This window comes from Arvicola amphibius, chromosome 13 (assembly GCF_903992535.2).
Source record: "Arvicola amphibius chromosome 13, mArvAmp1.2, whole genome shotgun sequence".
NCBI lineage: Eukaryota > Metazoa > Chordata > Mammalia > Rodentia > Cricetidae > Arvicola > Arvicola amphibius.
In genome coordinates this window covers 72,888,643-72,912,162 of record NC_052059.1, presented here as the reverse complement: position 1 = coordinate 72,912,162, position 23,520 = coordinate 72,888,643, and the positions used below count along the sequence as shown (strand labels likewise).

The 23,520-nt window shown below is 41.2% G+C and overlaps 1 protein-coding gene across 2 annotated transcripts in view; it reads right to left on the bottom strand.

Annotated features, from left to right (window-relative positions):
• Positions 1 to 3,433: 3,433 nt before the first annotated feature.
• The window catches only part of Samd8 (sterile alpha motif domain containing 8), a 49,055-nt gene continuing 28,968 nt past the window's right edge, over positions 3,434 to 23,520 (bottom strand). For both annotated transcript variants that reach the window (XM_038309977.1, XM_038309978.1), the window contains exons 3-6: positions 19,012 to 19,107; positions 16,628 to 16,745; positions 8,307 to 8,457; positions 3,434 to 7,931 (exon numbers count right to left, since the gene is read on the bottom strand). In XM_038309977.1, the coding sequence (XP_038165905.1) occupies positions 7,627 to 7,931; positions 8,307 to 8,457; positions 16,628 to 16,745; positions 19,012 to 19,107 (670 nt within the window). In that variant the 3' untranslated portion in view covers positions 3,434 to 7,626. The remainder of the gene's footprint in view (positions 7,932 to 8,306; positions 8,458 to 16,627; positions 16,746 to 19,011; positions 19,108 to 23,520) is intronic.

Genomic DNA, 23,520 nt, shown 5'->3' with positions numbered 1-23,520 from the left:
ATTTGTAAAACAAAGTTGGCCTGGTAGCCACACCTCTTAATCCCAGCACTTTGTTAATAGAAGAAAACAAATTTTTGTGAGTTTCAAGGCCAGTCTTGGTCTACACTGTTCCAGGACAGCCAACATTACGCTGTGACACTCTGTCTCAAAAAACAAAAACTGAAAGCCATGGGCTGAACAACTTCCCTTTAGCAACTGAGGATATAGATAAACTTTACATATGCAGAGGAATACACCACTCCACACTACCTGAGTTCCTGCTGGTTTTAAAATTTATTGTTTTTGTGTTTTTTTTGGAGTCAGGGTTTCTCTGTAGCTTTGGAGCCTGTCCGGAAACTAACTCTTGAAGACCAGGCTGAACTCAGAGATCCTCCGCCTCTGCCTCCCGAGTGCTGGGATTAAAGGCGTGTGTCCACCACCGCCCGGCCTAAAATTTGTTTTAAATACTACACTAATTGAATATTAACTAGTTTTTTTCTCACTCATTCCTCTAAGAATTATAAGATAGAGCCACAGGCCACTTGTTAAGGCAAGGTAGGCAGACCTCCAAGTTCAAAGTAAGCCTGGTCTAGAGTGAGTTCCAGGACAGGCAGGGCTGTTACACAGAGAAACCCCATCTCAAAAAAATATTGAAAAATTATAAGATAATCAGAAATGTCTACACACTTACCTGAAGGCATCTAATTTGGAATAAATCCATGTATCCTTAAAGCCCTTCCTAAAAGCATTTGTGTCAATGCTGTCTTGTTACAACAAAATGCCCATCCAAGTACCTACAGGGAAGGGCTTAGTTACAGTTACAGGTCCAGTGGATACTGTCCATCATGACAGGGAGGACCAGGCAGTAGTGTAAGGCATTGGTCCAGTCAAGCAGCTGCAATAAGCACTGGGAACAGCTGAGTTTCATGTTTGTGCTTTATTATTTAAAAATGAACAATCTTCCAAACAAAGGTAAGTAAGAATCACAGGCACCACTGTGGAAGTGACAGTAAGAACTCTTTGCCTGGACAGCTGCGCTTATCAGATTTCTACCAGACATTTGTGCTAAAATGTTTCCCATTGCATCACTGCTATGGAAACACTCTCTAGTTGGGTCTCTGCCAGTCAAGCTCATCAAGAACAGGTTCAAAGTTCATGCATCTTTGCCCTCTCCTTAATGAAACCTGCTCAAATCTGCATCTCACAACCATGAAGTTTAGATATTGTTTGCATAGTGTGGTCCAGGACTCCTAAGGCCAGAATACAGATCAAAGGTGGTTCTTTATTCTGGTTACTAAGGAGCACCCTGAGCTGGAAACACAGCATGTAAATATCATGCTACTCTAGCTGAGATCTTAGCACTGTCATTTTGGTTCTGTCCAAAGTTACAGCTGGGGGACCGAACTGGGTTTTTCTTCCTAGTCCACTTACTTTCTCCTGGTATCTCCTCAAGGGCCAGCTACCATTCCTCTTCATGCTTGGGAGTCTGGCACTCCGGGAATGACTTGGATCCAGGAAACCTAGATTGCAGCAATTGGTAGCTACTTGTTTGGTACCTTGACCTTCCTTACTGGGTCAAAGACTTCCTATATAAGCTGTGCAGTCCCAGTTCCCTGAACTACCAAATAGTGGTGGCGTCTAGAGCCTTCCTCTCCTCATTTGCTCTCCTGTGTACTTCTATCATCTGATTTCTCTTTTGTGGGTGCTAGGGGTTAAACTTGGGGCCTTTACCTCTCTCCTTTTGACTTACGCTCCTGTCCTTATCCGAGGCTGTTTACAGAACTCCTTAGAGCTATGCCTAGTTTTGCTATCAGCAGTGGGTCCTCTTGGTGCTTCCATTAGTAATCAGACACAAACTATAACAGTTCCCTGCCATATACAAGAAAAACCTGACTTTGAGCCTCTTTAAAGATCACATGTGTGTGTCAGGGGAGGAGCAATAAATGCCAAGGTACCCTTGTGGACCCTCCAGGCAGAAGTCAGGTCACCAGGCTTAGTGACAAGTGCCTTTACCCCCAACTCACCTTGTTGCCTTGATTCTTTTTTGTCTTCTTCACCCAATAACAGCGTTCTCAAACCTTCCTAATGCTGTAAAAACACTTTAACACAGTTCCTCATGTTGTGGTGACCCCCCCCCCCAACCATCAATGATGTTTGTTGCTACTTCGTAACTGTTAACTTTGCTACTGTTAGAAATCGGTAACAAGTTGTCTTGGTATGCAGGACGTCTGAGTACCTGTGAAAGGGTTGGTTCGACTCCCAAAGGTGTCTTGGCCCAGCAGGTTTAGAAAAACCCTTGCTCTACTAAACGAAACCCTTTGCTGACTCTTTGAGTCTGTCCTTCAAGGATTTGAAGTTCTGCATACTCACTGAACCTGAACTTCCTAAGTGAGCGCATACTAAAGCTTCCAAACTACCAGTAGACAGGGAACAAGCTTGTTCTGCGCCTCAGTGATTGCCCCAAAACATTTCTTCTCCCGCTCTATCAAGCAAGCATGTCTACTGAGAAGTCTCAGTATGACTCAGTGGGTAAAAGCACTAGTCACAAAAGCCTGAGGGAGGCCTGAGTTTTATCCCTTTAACCCAATGTAAAGTTAAAAGTAGGAGAGAACCGATTCCACAAGTCACCCCACCAGGCTCCACCCACGGCATACGGCAACAGGAAATGAACACACACTAATAAACAGGACTCTTCCTTTGGAGCCCTTTCTTCTCTGCAGAGTTCCTTTCGCTTTCCCCTGTCTATTAAAAACAAGATGCAGCCGGGCGGCGGTGGCACACGCCTTTAATCCCAGTACTTGGAGGCAGAGCGGGCGGATCCTGTGAGTTCGAGGCCAGCCTGGTCTACAGAGCTAGTTCCAGGACACAGTTCCCAAAGCTACAGAGAAACCACGTCTCGAAAAACAAAACAAACAAATAAGATGCTTACTGTTTTTTTGCCATCTTCCAGCTGGAACAAAGACCCTATTTTGCCCACCTAAATTCTGCCAGTAAGCAATGTCCCCAACTCTCGGCTCCTTATCTTGTAACAGGCAAATTATTCCTTGAGAGTAAATGCCACACACGACATCCTACAGTTTTAAGGTGGCTATTCGGCCAGTGAGAAGACTCAGGAGGTAAATGCACAGGCCACCAAACCTGACAACCCTGAGGCCCAACAGTGATCAGCTCTTCCAAGTTGTCTTCTGACCTCCACATGTGTACTGTGAAGTGTACGTTAAATTTCTTTTCTTTTCAAGCTGCAGCGCTGAAACACAGGGGTAGGGGAGGACGACTAAGATTCCATGGCACCTGACAGTGCTAGCACTTAGGGGCTGATGCAGGAGAACGGCAAGGAAAGCCAGGAAGTGCACAGAAGCTGAAGACCAGAGCACACTACATAGAAAGATTCTGTCTGAAACAACAAAGACACACTATATTAACAGTGAAGGATATTTAAAGAAGAAGCTGCAAGTCAACTTTCAAACGTTTTATTTTTAGTGTTTTAAAACATTTTTAATACAACAAAGATATAAAATAATATATTAGTTAAATCTGGATTTAATTTAGAATCAGGTATTTACTTATATACAACACTGTGCTTCAAGGTATGGCTACCATAGGAACTTCCATATCTTCAAGTAACACTAGTTTTTCTGTGGAAAGGGAGACACGCCCAGCTTAGTCCACGCAAACTGCTCCACTGAGTTAGTTTCACCTCCTTCGTTCCATAGCAGAAACTTTCGTTATCCTAACAATCCACGAATTCTTCAATGAAAAATTATTAAAATTAAACATTTTAAAGATGTTAATGACAACAGGCTGTTTAGTTCTTCAGAAAATCAGTAGCTCAGATTAAAAGAGATGTGAAATAACAATGAAGAAAACAAGCAACTTCATAATATTCCTTCTGTCAAAGCACAAGCTTCCTTCTGCAGAGACAGGAGACACACACTAGAGGCCTTTGATTAACACACAGTAGAACGCATCCTCAGAACAACTCAGTGTAGCTGGGGAAATAACTTAGAGCTCACAGGCATTTGTGCTGGACTTGATACGATAGTTTACCACGTTAGGTATGTGACTTGACAGGTGACCCAACAACCCCTTCTAAACACTATCAGCCGTTTACAGCTCTCACAAAGAGAAGAGACAACAGAATCTTCGTTCCGGCCGGCCAGCTGAAGCTCTCCGAGCGCTCATGGGATTCACCAATCCCCAGCTGCAGAGGTACAGGCAGGACGACCGAGGTCAAGCTAAGCTACGGATAACAGCAACTGTCTAAACTGTGTAAAGCTGTCATTAAACTGACATGCTTTGGCGGCTTTCACACTGGATGAAGAAAAGCAAATAAACTATTCTAAGGAGTGCTCTTGTCTCCAAGGGCTGAGAACCTTAACGGGCTGACAGGTGCTTTCACTGCTTTGACTATGGGATCTCTTTCTACAAAAGACTATCAAATAATTAAGTGTATTAAATTAGGGAATTTAAGAACACCATAAATATTCTTAAGGATTTTAGCTCTAGAAATCTTTAAGTGACAAAAATTGCTTTTGCTAAATATGATCAAAGCAGGTTTTTGTCATGAATTTGAATTTAATCCCAGCACGGGAGGCAAAGACAGGTGGATCCCTGAGTTCGAGGCTACCCTAATCTACAGACTGAATTCCAGGACAGCCCAGGCAACACAGAGAAACCCTGCCTCAAAAACAAAAAATAACTTTAAAAATTTTTAAAAAGGGGGAGAGGGAGGAGAAAAAGACAAGTTTTGCACACATGTTCCTAAAACAGGTTGCTTCCTCTCTGCTGTAGGAGGATCTGCTCCTCTGATCTCTGCCAGCTCTCGGTCGTAACAGGCAGGCAGGAGGGCCGCCGCCACTCACAGTGTCAATGGTATGCTCCTGGCAGTGGTTTTTCTAGTTTATGAAATTGACTGATTCTAAAACGAAGCCTATAGCTTTCGATTTGGAAGATTATTAACATTTAGAACCAGCATGAATAAAAGTAGTATTTTTGCCATAGCAAGTCTGGTCAGACAGGACTGGAGGACAGCCTATTGGGAACTGCAACACAGACAAAAAAGGTTTCTGCCTCATTCCTTTCCTACCAGCTCCCTTTCAATAAGATGCCCTGCCTTGCCCCATAAAACAGAGAGCTGAGGATGTAGATCAACAGCTGAGCCCTTACCGGGCACACACAGCCCCAAGTTTAAGATGTAGATCAATAGCTGAGCCCTTGCCGGGCACACACAGCCCCAGGTTTAGCACCACAGGGAAGGCAACAACACTGTTTCTAGAACATAGGCAATCCATCAAGGTCTTCTTACAGAACCCCCAGTTTGAATCCCCAAACTCAAAACCTTTCCTTCCTTCTGTACTAAGTTGTCAACGATGAAATCCTTGTACAACTGCAGAATCAACTACAAGATTCAAAGGCATGGAGCCTCTCCACCCAGCCACATCCTGCCCAGAATGTAAACATAAACTCTATCTTCTCTACAGTTAAGATTTCAACAAAAGAAAGGGTGTAAAGACAAAAACTGAAAGCTAATTGTCTCAGTTTTGAGACCTGAAGATGATTACCTCATGTAAACACTGTCTTATAATAGCTAATAGCTTACTATCTAGCCTACCTTTCTTCAAACAAATGGGAGTAACTGCGAGGCCTCTCACAATGACACTGTGGGCTGCAATGGCACAGCAAAGCTACCTGCATTTACTTTTCTATTTTTTCTACAATAATCCATATGAGGAGAGAAGCCTAATGTTAAGACATTTACCATTAATATAGTTTAACATTTAAAATTAATGTTGACACGTGTTTTTGGAACAGTCTCCAAAAGTCAACACTAGCTCCCCCTAGCTAAGTTGGGTTTGACATGCTATGTCAGGGGACTGAGTAAGAGGGTGGCAGTAACGGCCTCTGACCACAAGTCAAACCACTTAAAACACGCACGGAAATCCTTCACCCCATGATTATGTAATCTCTTTACATGAGATATTGGCATTTTTGATCCTGGCTTGTAACAGAATCAGCAATTTAAAACACCGTAAGATTCTGCAGTATAAGATTTAAAAACATAATCAAACCTGAGTCGTCTCACATCACTTCTCAGGTCACAAACGAGTGCTGTCTCCACAGACCCAGAGCGAGGTTGTTCAGCACGGGCTGAAACCTGCTTGCCTAATATCCCTTTCCTGCCTAATTCACTCAGGTAGCTTCAGAGAGGGTGGGACTATGACTCCAATTGCAATAATGAATTATTTCATCCAAACAGAGAAGAAATAAATGCTGTGGTCTAACTGAGACCTCAGTATGCCAGCACCTCCTCAAAGTCCTTGTATTGAAATGGAATGTAAAATCTACACAATTCGTATTCCACTTGTTTAAGTTGGAGGTCAATTTCCAATTCTATAACTAGGATAAGGTCAAAGCTAAAATGACAGATGGTATCAGAGGTAAAATTAATCACTGAAGGTAATTTTCTAATGCAAACAGAGCTAATTCGTTTTAGTTCTTGACTGCCAAATTAAAACTATAGAAAGAATGTATGTACACAATTATTTTTAAGATAAAAAGCAACAAGCTTTTAGTGTCCAAGTATGTTATCAGACTGTTTACTTTCAACAGTCAAAAATGAGAAATTTCAGGAAAATAAAACAAAAATCCCCACTGCGTTAAGACTATGCCTACAACCTGTAGAATTTTTTCATTAGAAGGAAGACTTCTTTGCATGCACATTTACTCATTTACTGACATAAGAACTTTAACATCTGGTAAACCCTCTTCCTTGTCTCACTAAATCACATCATTAAGAAAAGCATACACTGGGCTGTCATCTGCCTAGCCACACAAATTTACTCCAGACACTTACAGCACTAAAATGACCCCACTTTACTATTACTAAGGCGGCTGTTTCCCTCACAAATCCTTCCTACTGTTCACACTGAAGCTTTAAAACAAAACAGGAACTGCACCTCCGGTGAAAATGCTGACCCCATATTTGCATTAGTGGGAAGGTCAACGACACCTGACCAGCATATCGCCCCACACACGGGGCCCCTTGCTGACCCCATATTTGCATTAGTGGGAAGGTCAACGACACCTGACCAGCATGTCACCACACACAGGGCCCCTTGCGTTCTCTTCTTGTTTCACACCAGCTGCTGTGTTCAATACACTTTTCTTAAAAATGGTTCAAAGGGTAAAACATTTTTACCAGTAAGACAATCACTTTCCAGACAGACACAGATTAGCTCAAGGAAGAAGTGAGACTGGGTCACCCGCTAGGGGGAAAGAGCTTCAAAAAACATTTGACTTGAGTCCTACTGGAAATCAATAAAAACCATCAACCTGCCCAAGCTGATGTGTTTGAGTTCAGCAAGCAAACACTCAGCATGCACATCACCCACACAATGGATCTTCCTGCAATGAAGGAGGGGCAGGAAATCCCTCCTTGAGCTCTTTGTTTAAACAGCTAGGTAAGAAGTCTTGGTTGCTCTTTCTTGAGTTTTATAGTCACAGACTTGCTCAGAACGGGAAATCTGTCAACATATAAGCCAAAAATGCAACATATCCAGGAACAACCTGGGGACAAAGCAAAGTTATTCATTTTCATTCCGTAACTACTGTATATTTAACAGCAAACTCATCACAGAGATACAGTCTTCATCCAATTAGTCTTTTCATTATTGCCGGTTTAGAAAAAGGCCAACAATATTCATTAGGTACTGTGCCATTAACATTGCATTCAAAGAAAGAAAACATAGGAAACCAAATTCTTGCTCTCCTACTCTGATGATATGCTCTGGTATTGGCCAGAGTATGGTAGTACAAAAAGAGTCTTGTTGTGATATAAAAGGCAATAAACACATCAATGGAATAATGTTCGTGGGCAGCCAAGATGAAGAAGATTCCAAAGAGGTTGAGAACCCAGGATAGAGTATGCAAGAAATTCCAGCTTCTTGGTGTATCTAGAAGAAGGACAGAAGGGTCATTTAAAAACACATTTCTTCCAAAGCTTCTTGGTCACATGCTTCTCAGGGTAGGCTACAAGCTGTTGCTCCCCAACCTGCTATGTGCCCCCAGCCCTGTCTCATGTGGTTCAGGCTGTCCTGAACTGCTTATGAGTCTGAGGACGAACTGGAACTTCTGGGACAACAGGTATGTCCCATCACGCGTTTTTATGTGGTGCTGAGGATCAAACCTGGGGTTCCATGCATGATAGGCCAGCACTCCACCAAGTAAGTTCCAACCACAGCCCAACTGCCTATTTTTCTTAGGACTTTACATCCTCCCCATTTCCTCCTCTGCAACCAGCTGTCTGATAGGTACAGAAGCATACTTACATTCCGTGACAAAAAAATTCAGCATGGTTAGAACAACTGTGTGGCCACTGAACATGTAATCTCCACAAGTGTGGACACCAGTCAGGGTCATACCAAAGCCGCTCCAAATGGCAAATGCCCGGCGTAGTTTCTCCCACACACTTCCATATATCTATAAAGAAATCTTTGAATTAGTCCTTCAAATGCTGTCTAAATTGGAAAAGCAGGACACAAAAGAAAGGACCGCCGAATTTTGCCAAGACAAGGTAGGACAATCCTTCAAAAATCATGCTTCATAGAAAAGTCTGTAAAATATTCTAGGCCTAAAGGCCAAAGATGGATGCCCCAACATTACAGAAGAACCTTGGGTAACTGTCCAGGCAGCCAGCTGTTTCTGTCATTTCTCACAGTTTTTGGAAGTTGCTTGCTCGCACTTCCTGCTTTACTCAGCTAATGTTTTCTTCTTGGGTCTCTGAGGGACTAAACACATGACAGCTACAGTCTCTTTGTTTACTAGACTCAGAAAAGAAATCACTAAGGAAATGTAAAGTGTATAAAGTTGAGAGACATAAAAAGATAACTTTGGGTTGGTAATGCAAGTTAAAATGGAAAGTGAATTAGGTATAAGATTTGACTCAATAGGATAGACAACAGAGTATTTTCTCTGAATTTGTCAAATGTAAATGGACTAGACATTGTTGATGTACTTATTGCCCGTATATGTATCGTTATTGTACTTATTATATATAGTTTTCTTACATTTATTTTTTTTTTATTTACAAAAAAGGGAAATGTGGTGATAATTTGTGCTTTAACAAATAAAGCTTGCCTGAAGATAAGAGTGTGGAGCTAGCCACACTAGTAAGCCATAGAGGCCAGGCAGTAGTGGCACACACCTTAATTCCAGCACTCAGGAGACAGAGTGAATCTCTTGAGTTCAAAGCCACCCTGGGCTACATGAGACTGAATCAATCTAAAAGAGAAACAGAGCCTTTGACCCCAGCACTTGGGAGCACATGTCTTTAATCCCAGTACTAAGGAGGTGGAGACAAGAATAATATGGTTGGGTGGAGAGAGGAATATAAGATGGGAGGAGACAGGAGTTCAAAGCATTCAGCCTGAGGACTTGTAGAGACAGGATACCCCACTTGGTCTGAGGATTTGTAGAGGTAAGGACTAGTGGCTGGCTGATCTGCTTCTCTGATCTTTCAGCTTTCACCCACTAATATCTGACTATTGAGACCATTAGAAATCGTGCCACAGAAAAGCTGTCTAGATGACAAGATATGCAAGTTAGCTTTTTAAAAAAATTTTTTTAATATTTATTTATTATGTATACAGTATTCTGTCTGTGTGTATGCCTGCAGGCCAGAAGAGGGCACCAGACCCCATTACAGATGGTTGTGAGCCACCATGTGGTTGCTGGGAATTGAACTCAGGACCTTTGGAAGAGCAGGTAATGCTCTTAACCTCTGAGCCATCTCTCCAGCCCCTGCAAGTTAGCTTTGTGCTACTAAATTTCAGAAACAATCTTGGTTCCATGATTTTAAGCCATTAATTTATCAAAAATGAAATGCCTATTGGCTGCTGGTTATTATCCCCATAACACTCTACTTTTGAGACTGCTATAAATAATGTATAGGTCAATAGGCAGGCTGCATTATGCCTCAAAGCAATTAGCAGCATTTAGGGCAGATTTGGATGGAAATAGCCATACATAACTATAATAAAGAAAAGTCATCAGAAACAGAAAGAGGACTGCCCACAGTGGAGAGTGACATCTAATTTCTTCCTGTAGCACAAGATGCAGCTACGTGCACAAAGATCCAGCCTTCTCTTCAGTGGCTGTCCCGATAGTTCCCTTCAAGCACAGGAAATTCTCTTATCTGCATAACAGGCTTATGTTATGTTCCACCTTAAATATATTCCTTTGATATCTTTGGATCTGTCTATTCAGAAAACTGCACTCAGTAAGGGCTTTAAAAACCCCTCCTTGTATAAAAAGAGAGAAGTATCTATCTACACTAGCTAATTAAGCAAAAGATGCAAACACAAAAGTGTTCTTTGAGATCTCCAGATCTGCCTTTAGCAGGAGGCAGAGACCAAGGGTCTGAATCCTCCAGCCCAGACAGAGATGACACAGGTGTCCATGTGTTGCTACCTGAAAAATCTTGTCTGGATAATAAGGCTGCCATTCACGGCCAAGGAGGTCCTCTCCTGAACTTGCCAAGGTTTGTATCGCCACCCCCACACCTCCAGAAGCCCTGTCCCTTATTCCTTTGTATAACGAAAAACAAACTTCAACACTCTGGCAGAGTCTCTACTTGTACATGGCTCTGGAGGTATTATCAAATTTGTATGCCTTTTCTTCTAGTAATCTATTGAGACTAAAACTGTCAGACTTTCCAGAAGGAAAGCACACAACTTCATTACAGTTTGTTCCTAATCAATTAGTATACTTTTGGGGGGAAATGTTTTTGCCTTCACGTCAAACCACATATGGTATAATTTCAGGAGATTAGATTCTTATATAAACGAAAAGTGAACAGAGTGGCATGCTGGTAGGAACGAAAACCCAGCCCTCCACCTCCAACCAAATGAAGTACTGTCATCACTTACAAAGACTGCGCATAACTGCGGCGACAGTTACAGCATACAACTCGGAACCATGCTGAAGGTCAAGGACACCTCAGCTGCACAAGGAGGCTCAAAGAAGGATAAAAGCTCAGAATAGGAGCATCTACCTCATTTCCTGTGGGTGAGTTGCAAGCTTAACTCTGCTCAAAGACATGTTAGACATGGCTTCTACTCAGTTTATTTTCTCTCCCCTCAAAGCTAAAATGATGGTACAAGGAAAGCTAAGGAAGAGAACTGAGATGCCTTACTGTTAGCTGTCTCAGTATCCCTTCCAGACCTACTACCCTAAATTCGCAGTCTCATTGGAGCCTCACTGACAGGTCACCCCATCATGAGATCACCCTCAAGAAAGACTTCACCTCATGGGAACTGGCTTTTTCCCTCAGGCAATAACAAGAACTGAGGTACCAACCAGACCACACTTAGACCAAGGAGGCATTATTACGTGTACTTACGCTTACTCCAACTTTTCCTCTACTAAACCTAAAGTTCTCATCAGTACTAATTTTGGAGGTCACTGGACTCGTCTATCTGTTCCTCTTTCCCAAGTGGCTACAATGACCGAATCTCTCTGTCTTCTATCACCAATCCCCTTAATTGGTAACTGGGATAGGTGACTCAGTCTAGTCTGCTGGGACTTGGGGAGTGGGCTCTGTGATTAAGGATATGTACTATTCTTTCAAAGGACCCTAATCACGTCCCAGCACCCATGAATGATGGCTCCCAACTGCAGCTCCAAGAAATCCAGCACCTCTGGGCTCTGTGGGACTCACTATGGTGGTGGTTCTCAACGTTCCTCATGATGTGACCTTTAACAGTTCCTCATGTTGAGGTAATCCCGACCATAAAATTATTTTCATTGCTACCTCATAACTAATTTTGCTACTGTTATAAACTGTAATGTAAATAATTTATGTGCAGGATATCTGATATGTGACCCCTATAAAAGGGTTGTTCGATAGGTTATGAGCTACAGGTTGAAAATCAGTGCACTATGTGGTTCAGCTGTTCTCAAATTTGCCACACACAGCCTTCTTAGTGCTGGGATTATAGGAACTGCCACATCCAGTTCCTGATGACCGTTTCAGTGCAGTTTTGTTTTGTTAAGTAAAGGCCTGAGTGGGTCTAGCAAGAAGGTTCAGTGGGTAGAGGCACTCCTGGGCAGGCCCATTGACTGGAGTTCAATTTCTGGGTCTCACCCAGCGGCAGGAGAAGTGGCTCTCAAGAGCTGTCCTCTGAAGCACACACTCATGCTGAGGCATGTGTATGCCTGCACTTGCATATGTGCACACACGCACTCTCCTTAATACTTTTTTTTCTTTTTGTTTTTTTTGAGACAAAGTTTCTCTGTAGCTTTGGAGCCTGTCCCGGAACTCACTCTGTAGACCAGGCTGGCCTCAAACTCAGATATCCACCTGCCTCTGCCTCCTGAGTGCTGGGATTAAAGGCTTGAGCCACCATCACCCAGCAACACCCCCTAAATTTAAAATATTTTTGATGGATATTTTTGAGTGATATCTGGAAACCAAAAGCAAATGTGGATAATGTTCATTGCATTGCTTCAGAAAGAAAGGTTATTTAAAAAGTACAAAGTTACCAAAAGCAATCTACAGATTCAATGCAATGCCCATGAAAATCCCAGCAAAATTCTTCAAAGACCTCGAAAAAGAATGGTACTCAACTTCATATGGAAAAGCAAAAAACCCAGAATAGAAAAAAAAATTCTGTACAATAAAAAAACTTCTGGAGGCAACACAATCCCTGACTTCAAACTCTACTACAGAGCTATAGTACTGAAAACAGCCTGATACTGGCATAAGAACAGACAGGAAGACCAATGGAACCAAATAGAAGACCTGGATATCAATCCACACATCTTCAAACACCTGTTTTTAATAAAAAAGCAAAAAATATCAAATGGAAAAAAGAAAGCATATTTAACAAGTGGTGCTGGCATAACTGGATATCAACATGTAGAAGAATGAAAATAGACCCATATCTATTACCATGCACAAAACTCAAGTCCAAATGAATCAAAGACCTCAACAGAAAGCCAGCCACACTGAACCTTATAGAAGAGAAAGTGGGAAAAACACTTGAACGCATTGACACAGGGAACCACTTCCTTAACAGAACCCCAGCAGCACAGACACTGAGAGAAACAATTAATAAATGGGACCTCCTGAAACTGAAAAGCTTCTGTAAAGCAAAGGACATGGCCAACAAGACAAAACGACAGCCTACAGAAAGGGAAAAGATCTTCACTAACCCCACATCAGACAGAGGTCTGGTCTCCAAAATATACAAAGAACTCAAGAAATTGGACACTACAAGATCACATAATCTAATAAAAAAAATGGAGTACAGACCTAAACAGAGAGCTCTCAACAGAGGAATCTAAAATGGCTGAAAGACACTTAAGGAAATGTTCAACATCCTTAGTCATCAGAAAAATGCAAATCAAAATAACTCTTGAGATTCCATCTTACACCTGTAAGAATGACCAAGATCTAAGACACTGATGACAACTTATGCTGGAGAGGTTGTGGAGTAAAGGGAACACTTCTGCATTGTTGGTGGGAATACAAGCTGGTACAACCCCTTTGGATGTCAGTGTGGCCATTTATCAGAAAATTAGGAAACAACCTTCCTCAAGATCCAGTAATACTACTTTTGGGTATATATCCAAGGGATGCTCAATCATGCCACAAGGACATGTGCTCAGCCATGTTCATAGCAGCTTTGTTTGTCATAGCCAGAACCTGGAAACAAACTAAATGCCCCTCAATTGAAGAATGGATAAGAAAAATGTGGTTCATTTACACAACACAGTAAAAAAAAATAAGGACATTTTGGATTTTGCAGGAAAATGGATGGAGCTAAAAAACATTATTTTGAGTGAGGTAACCCAGACACAGAAAGACAATTATCACATGTATTCACTCATAGATAGTTTTTAAACATAAAGCAAAGAAAGCCAGCCTACAAACCACAATCCCAGAGAACCTAGACAACAATGAGGACACTAAGAGAGACTTACATAGATCTAATCCACATGGGAAGTAGAAAGTAGAAAAAGATAAGATCTCCTGAGTAAATTGGGAGCATGAGGACCTTGAGGGAGGGTTGAAGAGGGTACGGGAGAGGCAGGGAGGGGAACAAAGAAAAATGTAGAGCTCAATAAATATCAATTAAAAAAGGTTACAAAGTTACTATGTGCTCTTTACAAAAAGTAACTAAGGAGACTGGGGAGATGGGTAAAGTGCTTCTATGCAAATGTGCCTTGAGTTCAGATCCCTAGAACCCATGCCAAGACAAAATGTTGGATATAATGACCCATTGGTAATCCCAGTATGAAGAGGAGGAGACAAGAATTCCCCAGAACGGCTGGCATGTTAGCTGAACTGGTGGCCCCACGTGCACGCTGAGATGCCTCAGTATATAAGGTGGAGATCGATCAAGAAAGGAACCTGACACTAACCTCAGGCTTTACCCAGACATACAAGATAAAGAATAATATAGCAGTAACTTAACCCTAAATTACAGACCCACCTTTCCAATTCATCCTGCAGTTGAAGGATGTGCATCAATGCTAACTTATTGGAGTAAATACAAACTCTACATAAATCCTAGCAGTTGTGAGGCAGAGACAGGAAAATCTCTGTGAGTTCCAGGCCAGCCTGAGTTCTAGGCTATCCAGAGTTGCATAGTGAGATTCTGCCTCCAAGGGAGGGAGGAAAAAAAAGAAGAAACTCCAAGCCAGATCTGTGCAAGTAGGCACAACTATTTACAGTTTTACTTATAGGTTGGGACAAAAAGGGTTCTATATGAGCTTTTGCTTTTTTTTTTTTAAACATACATTTATATATAATTGACTTCTTACAAGAAACACGTACAACTTTGTAATAAAAAGATGTTTTTCTGCCAGGTGGTGGTGGCACATGCCTTTAATCCCTGTACTCCAGAGGAGAGGCTGGCAGATCTGTGAATTCGAGGCTAGCCTGGTCTATAGAGGGAGTTCCAGGACAGTCAGGGCTACACAGAGAACCCTGTTTCCAACAAGAAAAAGGAAAAGAAAAAAACAAAAACAAAAACAGAGAAATGTTTTTTCTATATTGAAAAACACAAAACTCCCCAACAGTTTTTAATCTTAAAAGTATTTGCTTTTGGCCCTTCTCAGTGCGCAGCCTAATGCCTGGAGAACTTTGCTGCCCTTCACATGAAGGGCAGTATTTTTAGCTCTTATCTCCTCTGGGTGCTTAATCCTCCTCCCCTAATTGGCCTGCCAGCTATTCCACCTACTGCAGTATAGGCAACGACACCTAATTTTGTTTTGCAAACATTGAAATAACAACAAAGGTGTTAATGCCCATTAAGTCCCCTGTCTGACTTACTAGAATTATTAGGAGACTAATAATTTTTTTGCCTACATCTAACCATTCACAATTTTGTGTACCAAGGACATATGACAGCGTCAAGTTTTGGCCTTGTTTCTTTTAAACAGGATCTCTCTACACAACCCTAAGTCTCCCAGTCCTGGAGCTCAGCTTGAACAGACCCGCCAGCCTCTGCCTCCCAAGTGCTGAGATCCTCAACATTTAAAATTATTTTATTGATTTTTAAAAATTAATTAAGAGTATGTGTGGGGGGGTGATGCTGGGGACATGGACTGAACCTCAGAACACTGTGCACATTACACACTCACTCTGTCACTGAACTTAAATTTATTTTTCTATTTTTATTCTTATTTTATTTTACTTTTGGGACAGGGTTTCACTGTCTAACAGCCCTAGTTATCCTGAAATTCACTTTGTAGATCAGGCTGGTCTCAAATTCACAAAGATCAGCCTGCCTCTGCCGCCCAAGTGCTGGGATTAAAGACACGTGCCACCACTGCCCAGCTATAAACCTTTTTTGTTCCTTATCAGCATAATTTGTCCTCTATTTAACCAGAAAAGGATACATCAACAATGTAATAAAACAGGAAATTATAAAGCACACACCAAAACCAAAGGAAAAAAATCACCATTTCATATATCCTAGACAGTTTATAGAGTACCAGGTTAGTTTTAGCTGGAAAATGCTTAAACTGTTTAAAGAAAAGGAGTGACGGGGGCTGGAGGGATGGCTCAGTGGCTGCTCTTACACGGGTCTTGAGTTCAATTCCCAGCATCCACATGGTGGCTCACAACCTTCTATAATGAGATCTGGTGCCCTCTAGTGGCATGCAGGTATACATGCAGGCAGAACACTATACATAATAAATAAATCTCAAAAATAAGAAAAGGAGCAACGGAAGCAGTAAGGGACCAGAGCACACCATATGAAGACAAAAGTGTATCAAGGGTGGATGTGATCCAAAGGCATTGTGAATATATATTACAGCGTGATAATGAAACCCATACATAATTAATGCATACTAATGAAAAAATTGTAAATAAGATGCTGAGTGTAGTGAGGAAAGGAAAATGTAGCAGAAAAATAGAGCCAAAATATTTTTCTTCCCATAGCCCCATAACATGGAACTACTATCCATGATGGAATCACAGGGAGACAAGTCTAGCTTCAGGGCACTTAACCCAGCCATTTCTGTTAAGTTTACTACTGATACTGCAAATACATTAAAGCACAATCTTTGTCCTCCTGCATAAATGTGTCAATAATCCAAAAGGACAATAAAGAACATATAGAAGGTAGCAGGCTACCTTTCCAGTGCACTGCAGGTGCTGTCCTGGCACGGAGAGCGAGGTCACAAACATGGTAAAGCAGCGAAGCAAAAATACAGTGCCCATCAGACTACAGAGCCTTCGCAGAAGGATTGACCTGTGAACAGAGTGATCAGAGCAGAAATCAGAGAATACTCCAAACCCTCCTAGAGAGAAAGCAAGGGGAAACCACCAGTCTTTATGAAGGACAGAAGTCTTACCCCTCTTAGGAGTTCTGTATTAAAAGGAAGACCATAGAGACAAATGGGTCAGTGTTTGCGTGGGACCAGGGCTGGGATTGGAATCAATAATGAAGAGACAGAAGTAATACTGGGTACCTTGGGATTAGTACTATTCAAAAAGGTTTATTAAGGTTTATTTTTATTACTTTTTAATTACGTGTAGGTATGTGTATTTGCCTGTGAGTGTGTGCAGGGATGTGGAGGTATCCTTAGAGGCTAAATGTGTAGGATTCCCTGGAACTGGAGTTACTGGCAGCTGAGAGCCCTTCAGTGTGGGCACTGGGAACTGAACTCCAGTGCCCTGAACAGCAGCAAGTGCTTTTTACCAGAGCCACCTGGCCCGCCCCTTAAGTTGTTTATAGGAGACTAAAGTTAATTACTCAAGAATCTACTTTTGCTCATTAACAGCACTAAAATGGTTGATAAGAGTGGCCATATGAAGTTATTCTAAGTTGTCCCTAACTTAAACTTAAGATATGAAAGTAATACTAAGTTTTATAAAGTATACCTAAAACAGAAACTTTGAATAAGCATAATTTGAGGAATCATAAACTGTGATATCATTTGTACCATTATTTCCGTAAATGCCCTAAATCTAAACATACTAAGTGTTTGGGGGACTTTTTCTCAAAAGCAGCCCTGAACACAAGGCAAGGAATGTTCTGATCTTTAGTTTACACATCTAGATAGAGCTTGGGAAATACCCCTTCAACAACCTTTCTGAGGACCCAATCAATGTCATACGATGAGGACATCTGAGAAGTATCTAAGTAAACACTGCCTCCTGGATTTGTCCACTTTAAGTAAACACCACTATGTGGATTTACCTGGTCACTCACTACTAAGCTTCACGGCGTCTACCAAAGTTTCTTCTAAGGTTAAATTTGTTCTTATTTTCAAGAGTGGATATATTTGAATCCACAGGGTCTTATGAGCCAAAGTTAACCACAAAGCAGTGATATACATGTTTTTAAACCATTTCATCTTAAAATAGGATTACACACAAGACAGAATGAGAAATGTGGTAAAATGGCCTCAAAATGTGACAAAAATAGCAGTCCTCAACCTTTGTTTTCACCTTCAAAGAACTAAAATAACTAAGCTCAGGATGTATGTGGTGACCACAGAACTTCCTGGCGTGGAGAGGGCCCCAACTGCAGGACAACACCCAGTCATTCCTCTCCAGGCTTCTAAAATCAATGGACAGCGGCTTAACCACAGAGAGTTTTTTAAAATAATTTTCTTCATCACTAAGCCGGTTTTTCTTTCCTATTTTTTTTTTTTTGAGATCAAGCAAGACTCATTAATGAAGTAGAAAAAAAGGGTCTTCCTACTCTTTTGCCTTCTTTGCAGTATTTATTTATTTACTTACTTGCATATTTACTCATTTATTTTTTGGTTTTTCAAAGTTTTTCTGTGTAAAAGCTCTGGCTGCCTGGAACTCACTCTTGTAGACCAGGCTGGCTTTAAACTCACAGAGATCCGCCTGCCTCTGCCTCCTGAGTACTGGGATTAAAGGCGTGTGCCACCACCACCCGACTTCTGTTTTTACTTGTGATTTAAAAAAGAGAAAAGTTTTCCCTTTGCATTTCGTGGTGAAAGCACCAAGAAGCACTCTCCCCACTGAGCAACCTGACCATCTCAGATGTGCAGAACAGGCAAACAGCTGCTTCATGGGCTTCCTTCCTCCAATCAATCACCTAACCTAACACTGTTCTTGGAAGCTTTTCTTCCTCTCTAAAGAAGTGGTATTTCTAGGAAGAAGAAGGAAGAAGGAGAAGGAGAAGGAGGGAGAAGGAGAAGAAGAAGAGGAGGAGGAAGAAGGAAAGAAGGAAGGAAGGAAGGAAGGAAGGAAGGAAGGAAGGAAGGAAGGAACAGAAGATAAGGAAGGTAGGAGAAGGATAGACTAGTAAGGACTGGCCCAAGGCTGACTACCGTTTCCCCTATAAAATACATTCACAATACTATTAAATAATATATTGGTCTTAGAACTTCCCTTAATCAAAACCCCAATTTTCTTTTGTAAAAAGCTATGTCACACTGAGCAGAGGGAAATCTTCCAGGGCAATGCAGAGGGAAGAACCAGACTTGACAACCCGAAATGAGAGTCAGACGTTTTTCGTCCTTAGAAATCGGGAATACCTGTGCTTGTGAAGAAGAAGAACCAGGATCCAAATATAGCACAGAATCATGCCACACACTTCAGTCATGGAGAAGGCCCACGGGATCCTGGGAACACTGCAACAGAAAAACACTTTTTTCTGGAACTGAAAACGAATAGGGGCACCCCTTTTCATACAATGCTTCAACCTCAGAACTGCTCTGGAGAACTTTACCTTTCTTAGGAGATATTTGAAAAGCCTGGGGGTTAAAAATCAGCTTCATGAACTATCGCACTCATCTGAACCTACTAGCTGTCACTGAATCCTAGTAGTGCTTCTCTGTAAAGAACAACAAGCCGTGTCTCCCAGACCACAGCATTAAACTCCTTTTTCTTAAATTAGACTTTATTTTAGGTGTGTGCGTGGGGGTGTGTGTGCGCGTGTGCGCATGTGCATGGGATACTGGTGGAAGGAGGCCAGAAGAGGGCATCAGAGCCTTGGAGTCTGAGTTACAGCAACTGTGAGCTGGCTGGCATGGGCGTGAGTCTTCTGCAAGAGCAGTAAACACTCTGTAGCCTGAGTCATCTCTCTAGCCCAGCACTCAATTTTTCTTGTTTTTTTTTTTTTTTCCCCCGAGTCAGGGTTTCTCTGCAGCTTTTGTAGAGCCTGTCCTGGACCTAGCTCTTGTAGACCAGGCTGGCCTCGAACTCACAGAGATCCGCCTGCCTCTGCCTCCCGAGTGCTGGGATTAAAGGCGTGCGCCACCACCGCCCGGCCTTTTTTTTTTTTTTAATATTTCTTGCTTATTTGTTTTTTTAATATTTATTTATTTATTTATTTATTTATTTATTTATTTATTTATTTATTTTGTGCACAACATTCTGTCTGTGTGTATGCCTGCAGGCCAGAAGAGGGCACCAGACCCCATTATAGATGGTTGTGAGCCACCATGTGGTTGACTGGGAATAGAACTCAGGACCTTTGGAAGAGCAGGCAATGCTCTTAACCTCTGAGCCATCTCTCCAGCCTCCCAGCACTCAATTTTTCAAACTGTGGGTTATAGGACTGAATGAGGAAGGGAGTCTGCACAAAATTAAGTAAATAAATAAGAAAGAAAAATAGCTACAGTAAAAGGTTTGTGAACTTAGAACAAACAAAACCAATCCATCATCTAACATGCAATGAGTCTGAGGTGTTTCTGGCAATGCCCACCCCACCCACACTGCACTGCAGTCTTGGTTCTCAACACAAAACCTGCACTTCATGAAGCATGCCACCACTCCATACATCGCCCATGAATGTGGCTTGTCACACCTCAGCTCAGAGCCAAACACTGCTCTATGGTATGAAGTGTGGTGTCTTTACTATAGAAAGTCTTCTGATCTGAGAAAAAACAAAGCTTTAATTATAAAAAACAGATGTAATAATTTTCCTATTTACTACTCCTCAGCAAGTAAGTAACACGTTATTATATCCTTGGTTGTCTTGTGTGATGATGGCTGACTTTAAAAAAATGCTGTGGTCGGGCAGTGGCACACACCTTTAATAACAATACTCAGGAGACAGAGGCAGGAGGATTTCTGAGTTTGAGGCCAGCCTGGTCTACAGAGTGAGTTCCAGGACAACCAGAGTTACACAGAAAAGCTCTGTCTCTTGTCTTGAAAACAAGCAAACAAAAAATTGTTATATGAATTTTGGCTCAGTATTAGATAGAATAACATTTCCAACAATTTCTAAATGGCCCTAAACAACTGTCATTTTGTATTACGAATTTATGTGAAGTGGTATTCTCAGAATTGAGGACTATAAAAAAAGTATTGATTAACTCTGAAAAACATAGATGTTGTATTATTTAGCAAAGATTTAATTTTTTATGTAAAAACAAACAAGAATATTTTATTATTATATACATTTGCTGTCAACCTTAATAACAGTAAAGTCATATACATGTCAAAAGAAAAATAAATGTATGCTATATTATCAACAAATTATGATTTACTAAAATCGAAGGCATGTGCCACGACACCCTTAAAAAATTTAAAAAACAACTAGGACTGTTACACAGAGAAACCCTGTCTCAAAAAAAAATCAAACCAAACTTTAAAAAAAATAATATACATAAGCCAAGTATGGTAGCAAACACCTTTGTTCCCAGTAGCAAGGAGGCAAAAGCAGACGGATTTCCAAGTTTCAGACCAGCCTGGTCTACATAAAGAGTTCAAGGACATCCAGGAAAACAGTGAGACCCTGCTCCCAACAAGAAATACATCTACACATACAAAGGTAAATCCACTTCTTCCCAAAATAAACCTAAGTACTGAAGGACTGCTCCCCAGTTTTACTATTTCATCCCACATTAAATCTTCTAGTAATACACACACACACACACACACACACACACACACACACACACACACACACCTTTCTCTGTACGAGTCTCTCATTCACTATTAAGAACAGCTGTTTTAGCTTTTACTCAATGTAAGCTTATAGTCATACAAAATTATGATGATACTCCTTCCTGTAAAACTTCTATTTTTCTAGAGCTAATAAAAACCCCTTCTAGAAAAGTTTCCAGGTACTTACTGATGCTCCTTCCTCCCTCCCTCCCCCATTACTCCTCCTGTTATACTGGTGTATAATGGCATTCTTGCTCCCTTCTGTTTTTATCTTTTCTCCTATTATCTTGCCCTTTGCCCTACCACAGCAACCAACACTGGCTGTTATAGCCTGAACCTTGTTATTAATAATATTTCTCTTCACACCCTCAATTTCAAGAATCCTATACTTTAGGTATAATACATAGAAATATATATAAGAACCCAAACACAAACCTACCCCAGGTCATCCCTACCAGTACAACATCCTACAGTACAGCCCTGCGATCAAGCCCTACGTCCACTTCTTTGTAATCCTTAATTGACCTTACAGCAAAGATCTGATTATCTTCAATCCCCATTTCCTCCCATCATTAATTTATTTGAAAAAAAAAAATGTGATCCTTCTAAAAAGCTTACAAAAACAAGTACTTAATACTCTTCACTTATATCTTTCAGTTATCTATTTTTAATGTTTTGCCATATTTGTTTGATTTCACACATTTTAGAGTCCTCCAAAGTAAGTTACAGATACATCTCCTCCCTAACTACATGTATCTCAGAGAATAAGGCTAGACCTTCAGACCACTGCACCGAGAACTGCAGCATGAGTCGGCATCCCCGTTTACTACGCACCCAAATCCACACGTTCTAATTACCCTCAACGCGTCCTCTGCAACTAAATTTTCTTGATTAGAATCCAATTACTGTGTATTGACCTTAGTGCGTCCCTTCAATTTCCCTCACAATCCACTGGGTTTTGTTGACGACGACACTGACTTCTCTGGAGACTCCAATGAGCTATCGTGTGAAATGCTCCTTTTTGTGTGCCTGACTATTTCCTCGTGATCAAACTAAGGTTAAAATTTCCTGAGGGGCAAGGCTATTATCAAGGTGAAGTCTGTCTGCTCTGCCATGGTGCTGGATCTGACCTGTGGTTAAGATGACCTTTGTCAGGTCCCAGCACTGTAAAGCACCTGTTTCCTCTGCAATTAAGTAAAGTGAAAGATGAAGCTTCAATAATGCAAACAGGCTGCTGCTCAGCAGCTTTCCAGCAAATGCACCTTAGCATCCACTAATAACCTTCCTGAATCAAATGCACACTGAAGGTGCAGATAGCTTCCCTTCACACCCACTATTTCTTGTCTGTTTCCTACAGTCATAGAATATTTTCTTCGATGTTTTCAATCATTACTACCATTCCTTTTTCTTTTTAAAAAATAAACAGGAAGAATAGTTATTGGGTATACTGTAGGAGGTGAGCAGACTGAGTAGTAGCCAGAATACTATTACCTCTAACAGGCGGTGTTCCCTCAAGATACAGCTATAGCTTGGTGGAAGAGCACTGACCAATATGGAATCGGCTCTGGGCTCAATCACCAGCCACCAAACACATGGAGGTATTGCTAATTTTTAAAAATCACTTAAGTAAAAACAGTTGTTACTCACTGTTCTTTTCTTGTTTTTTATAACCACAGAATATTTATTTTTGGTTTTTCAAGATAGGGCTTCCCTTTGTAGCCCTGGCTGTCCTGGAACTCGCTTTATAGACCAGGCTGGCCTTGAACTCACAGAGATCTGCCTGCTTCTGCTTCACAAGCACTGGGATTAAAGACATGCAACACCACCAGCTCTTTCCTTAACATTTTTTATTTAATTTTTTTAAATTTAAATTGATGTTTCACCTGCATGCATGTCTGTGTGAGGGTGTTGGGAATCAAACCCAGGTCCTCTGAAAGAACAGCCAGTGCGCTTAACTACTGAGACCGCTCTTCAGCCATCAACTATTTCTTTTTTATTTAACATATATTTGCTTAGTTTTATTCAGTGTGTAATAAAAACAAAATCAATCCCTGAATTATTTTGTACTACTGGAAAAGAAGGACAGCTGAGTCCATTACAAACACCCCCCTAACATAATATCCTTTATAAACTGCCAAGAGCCTGAGCCT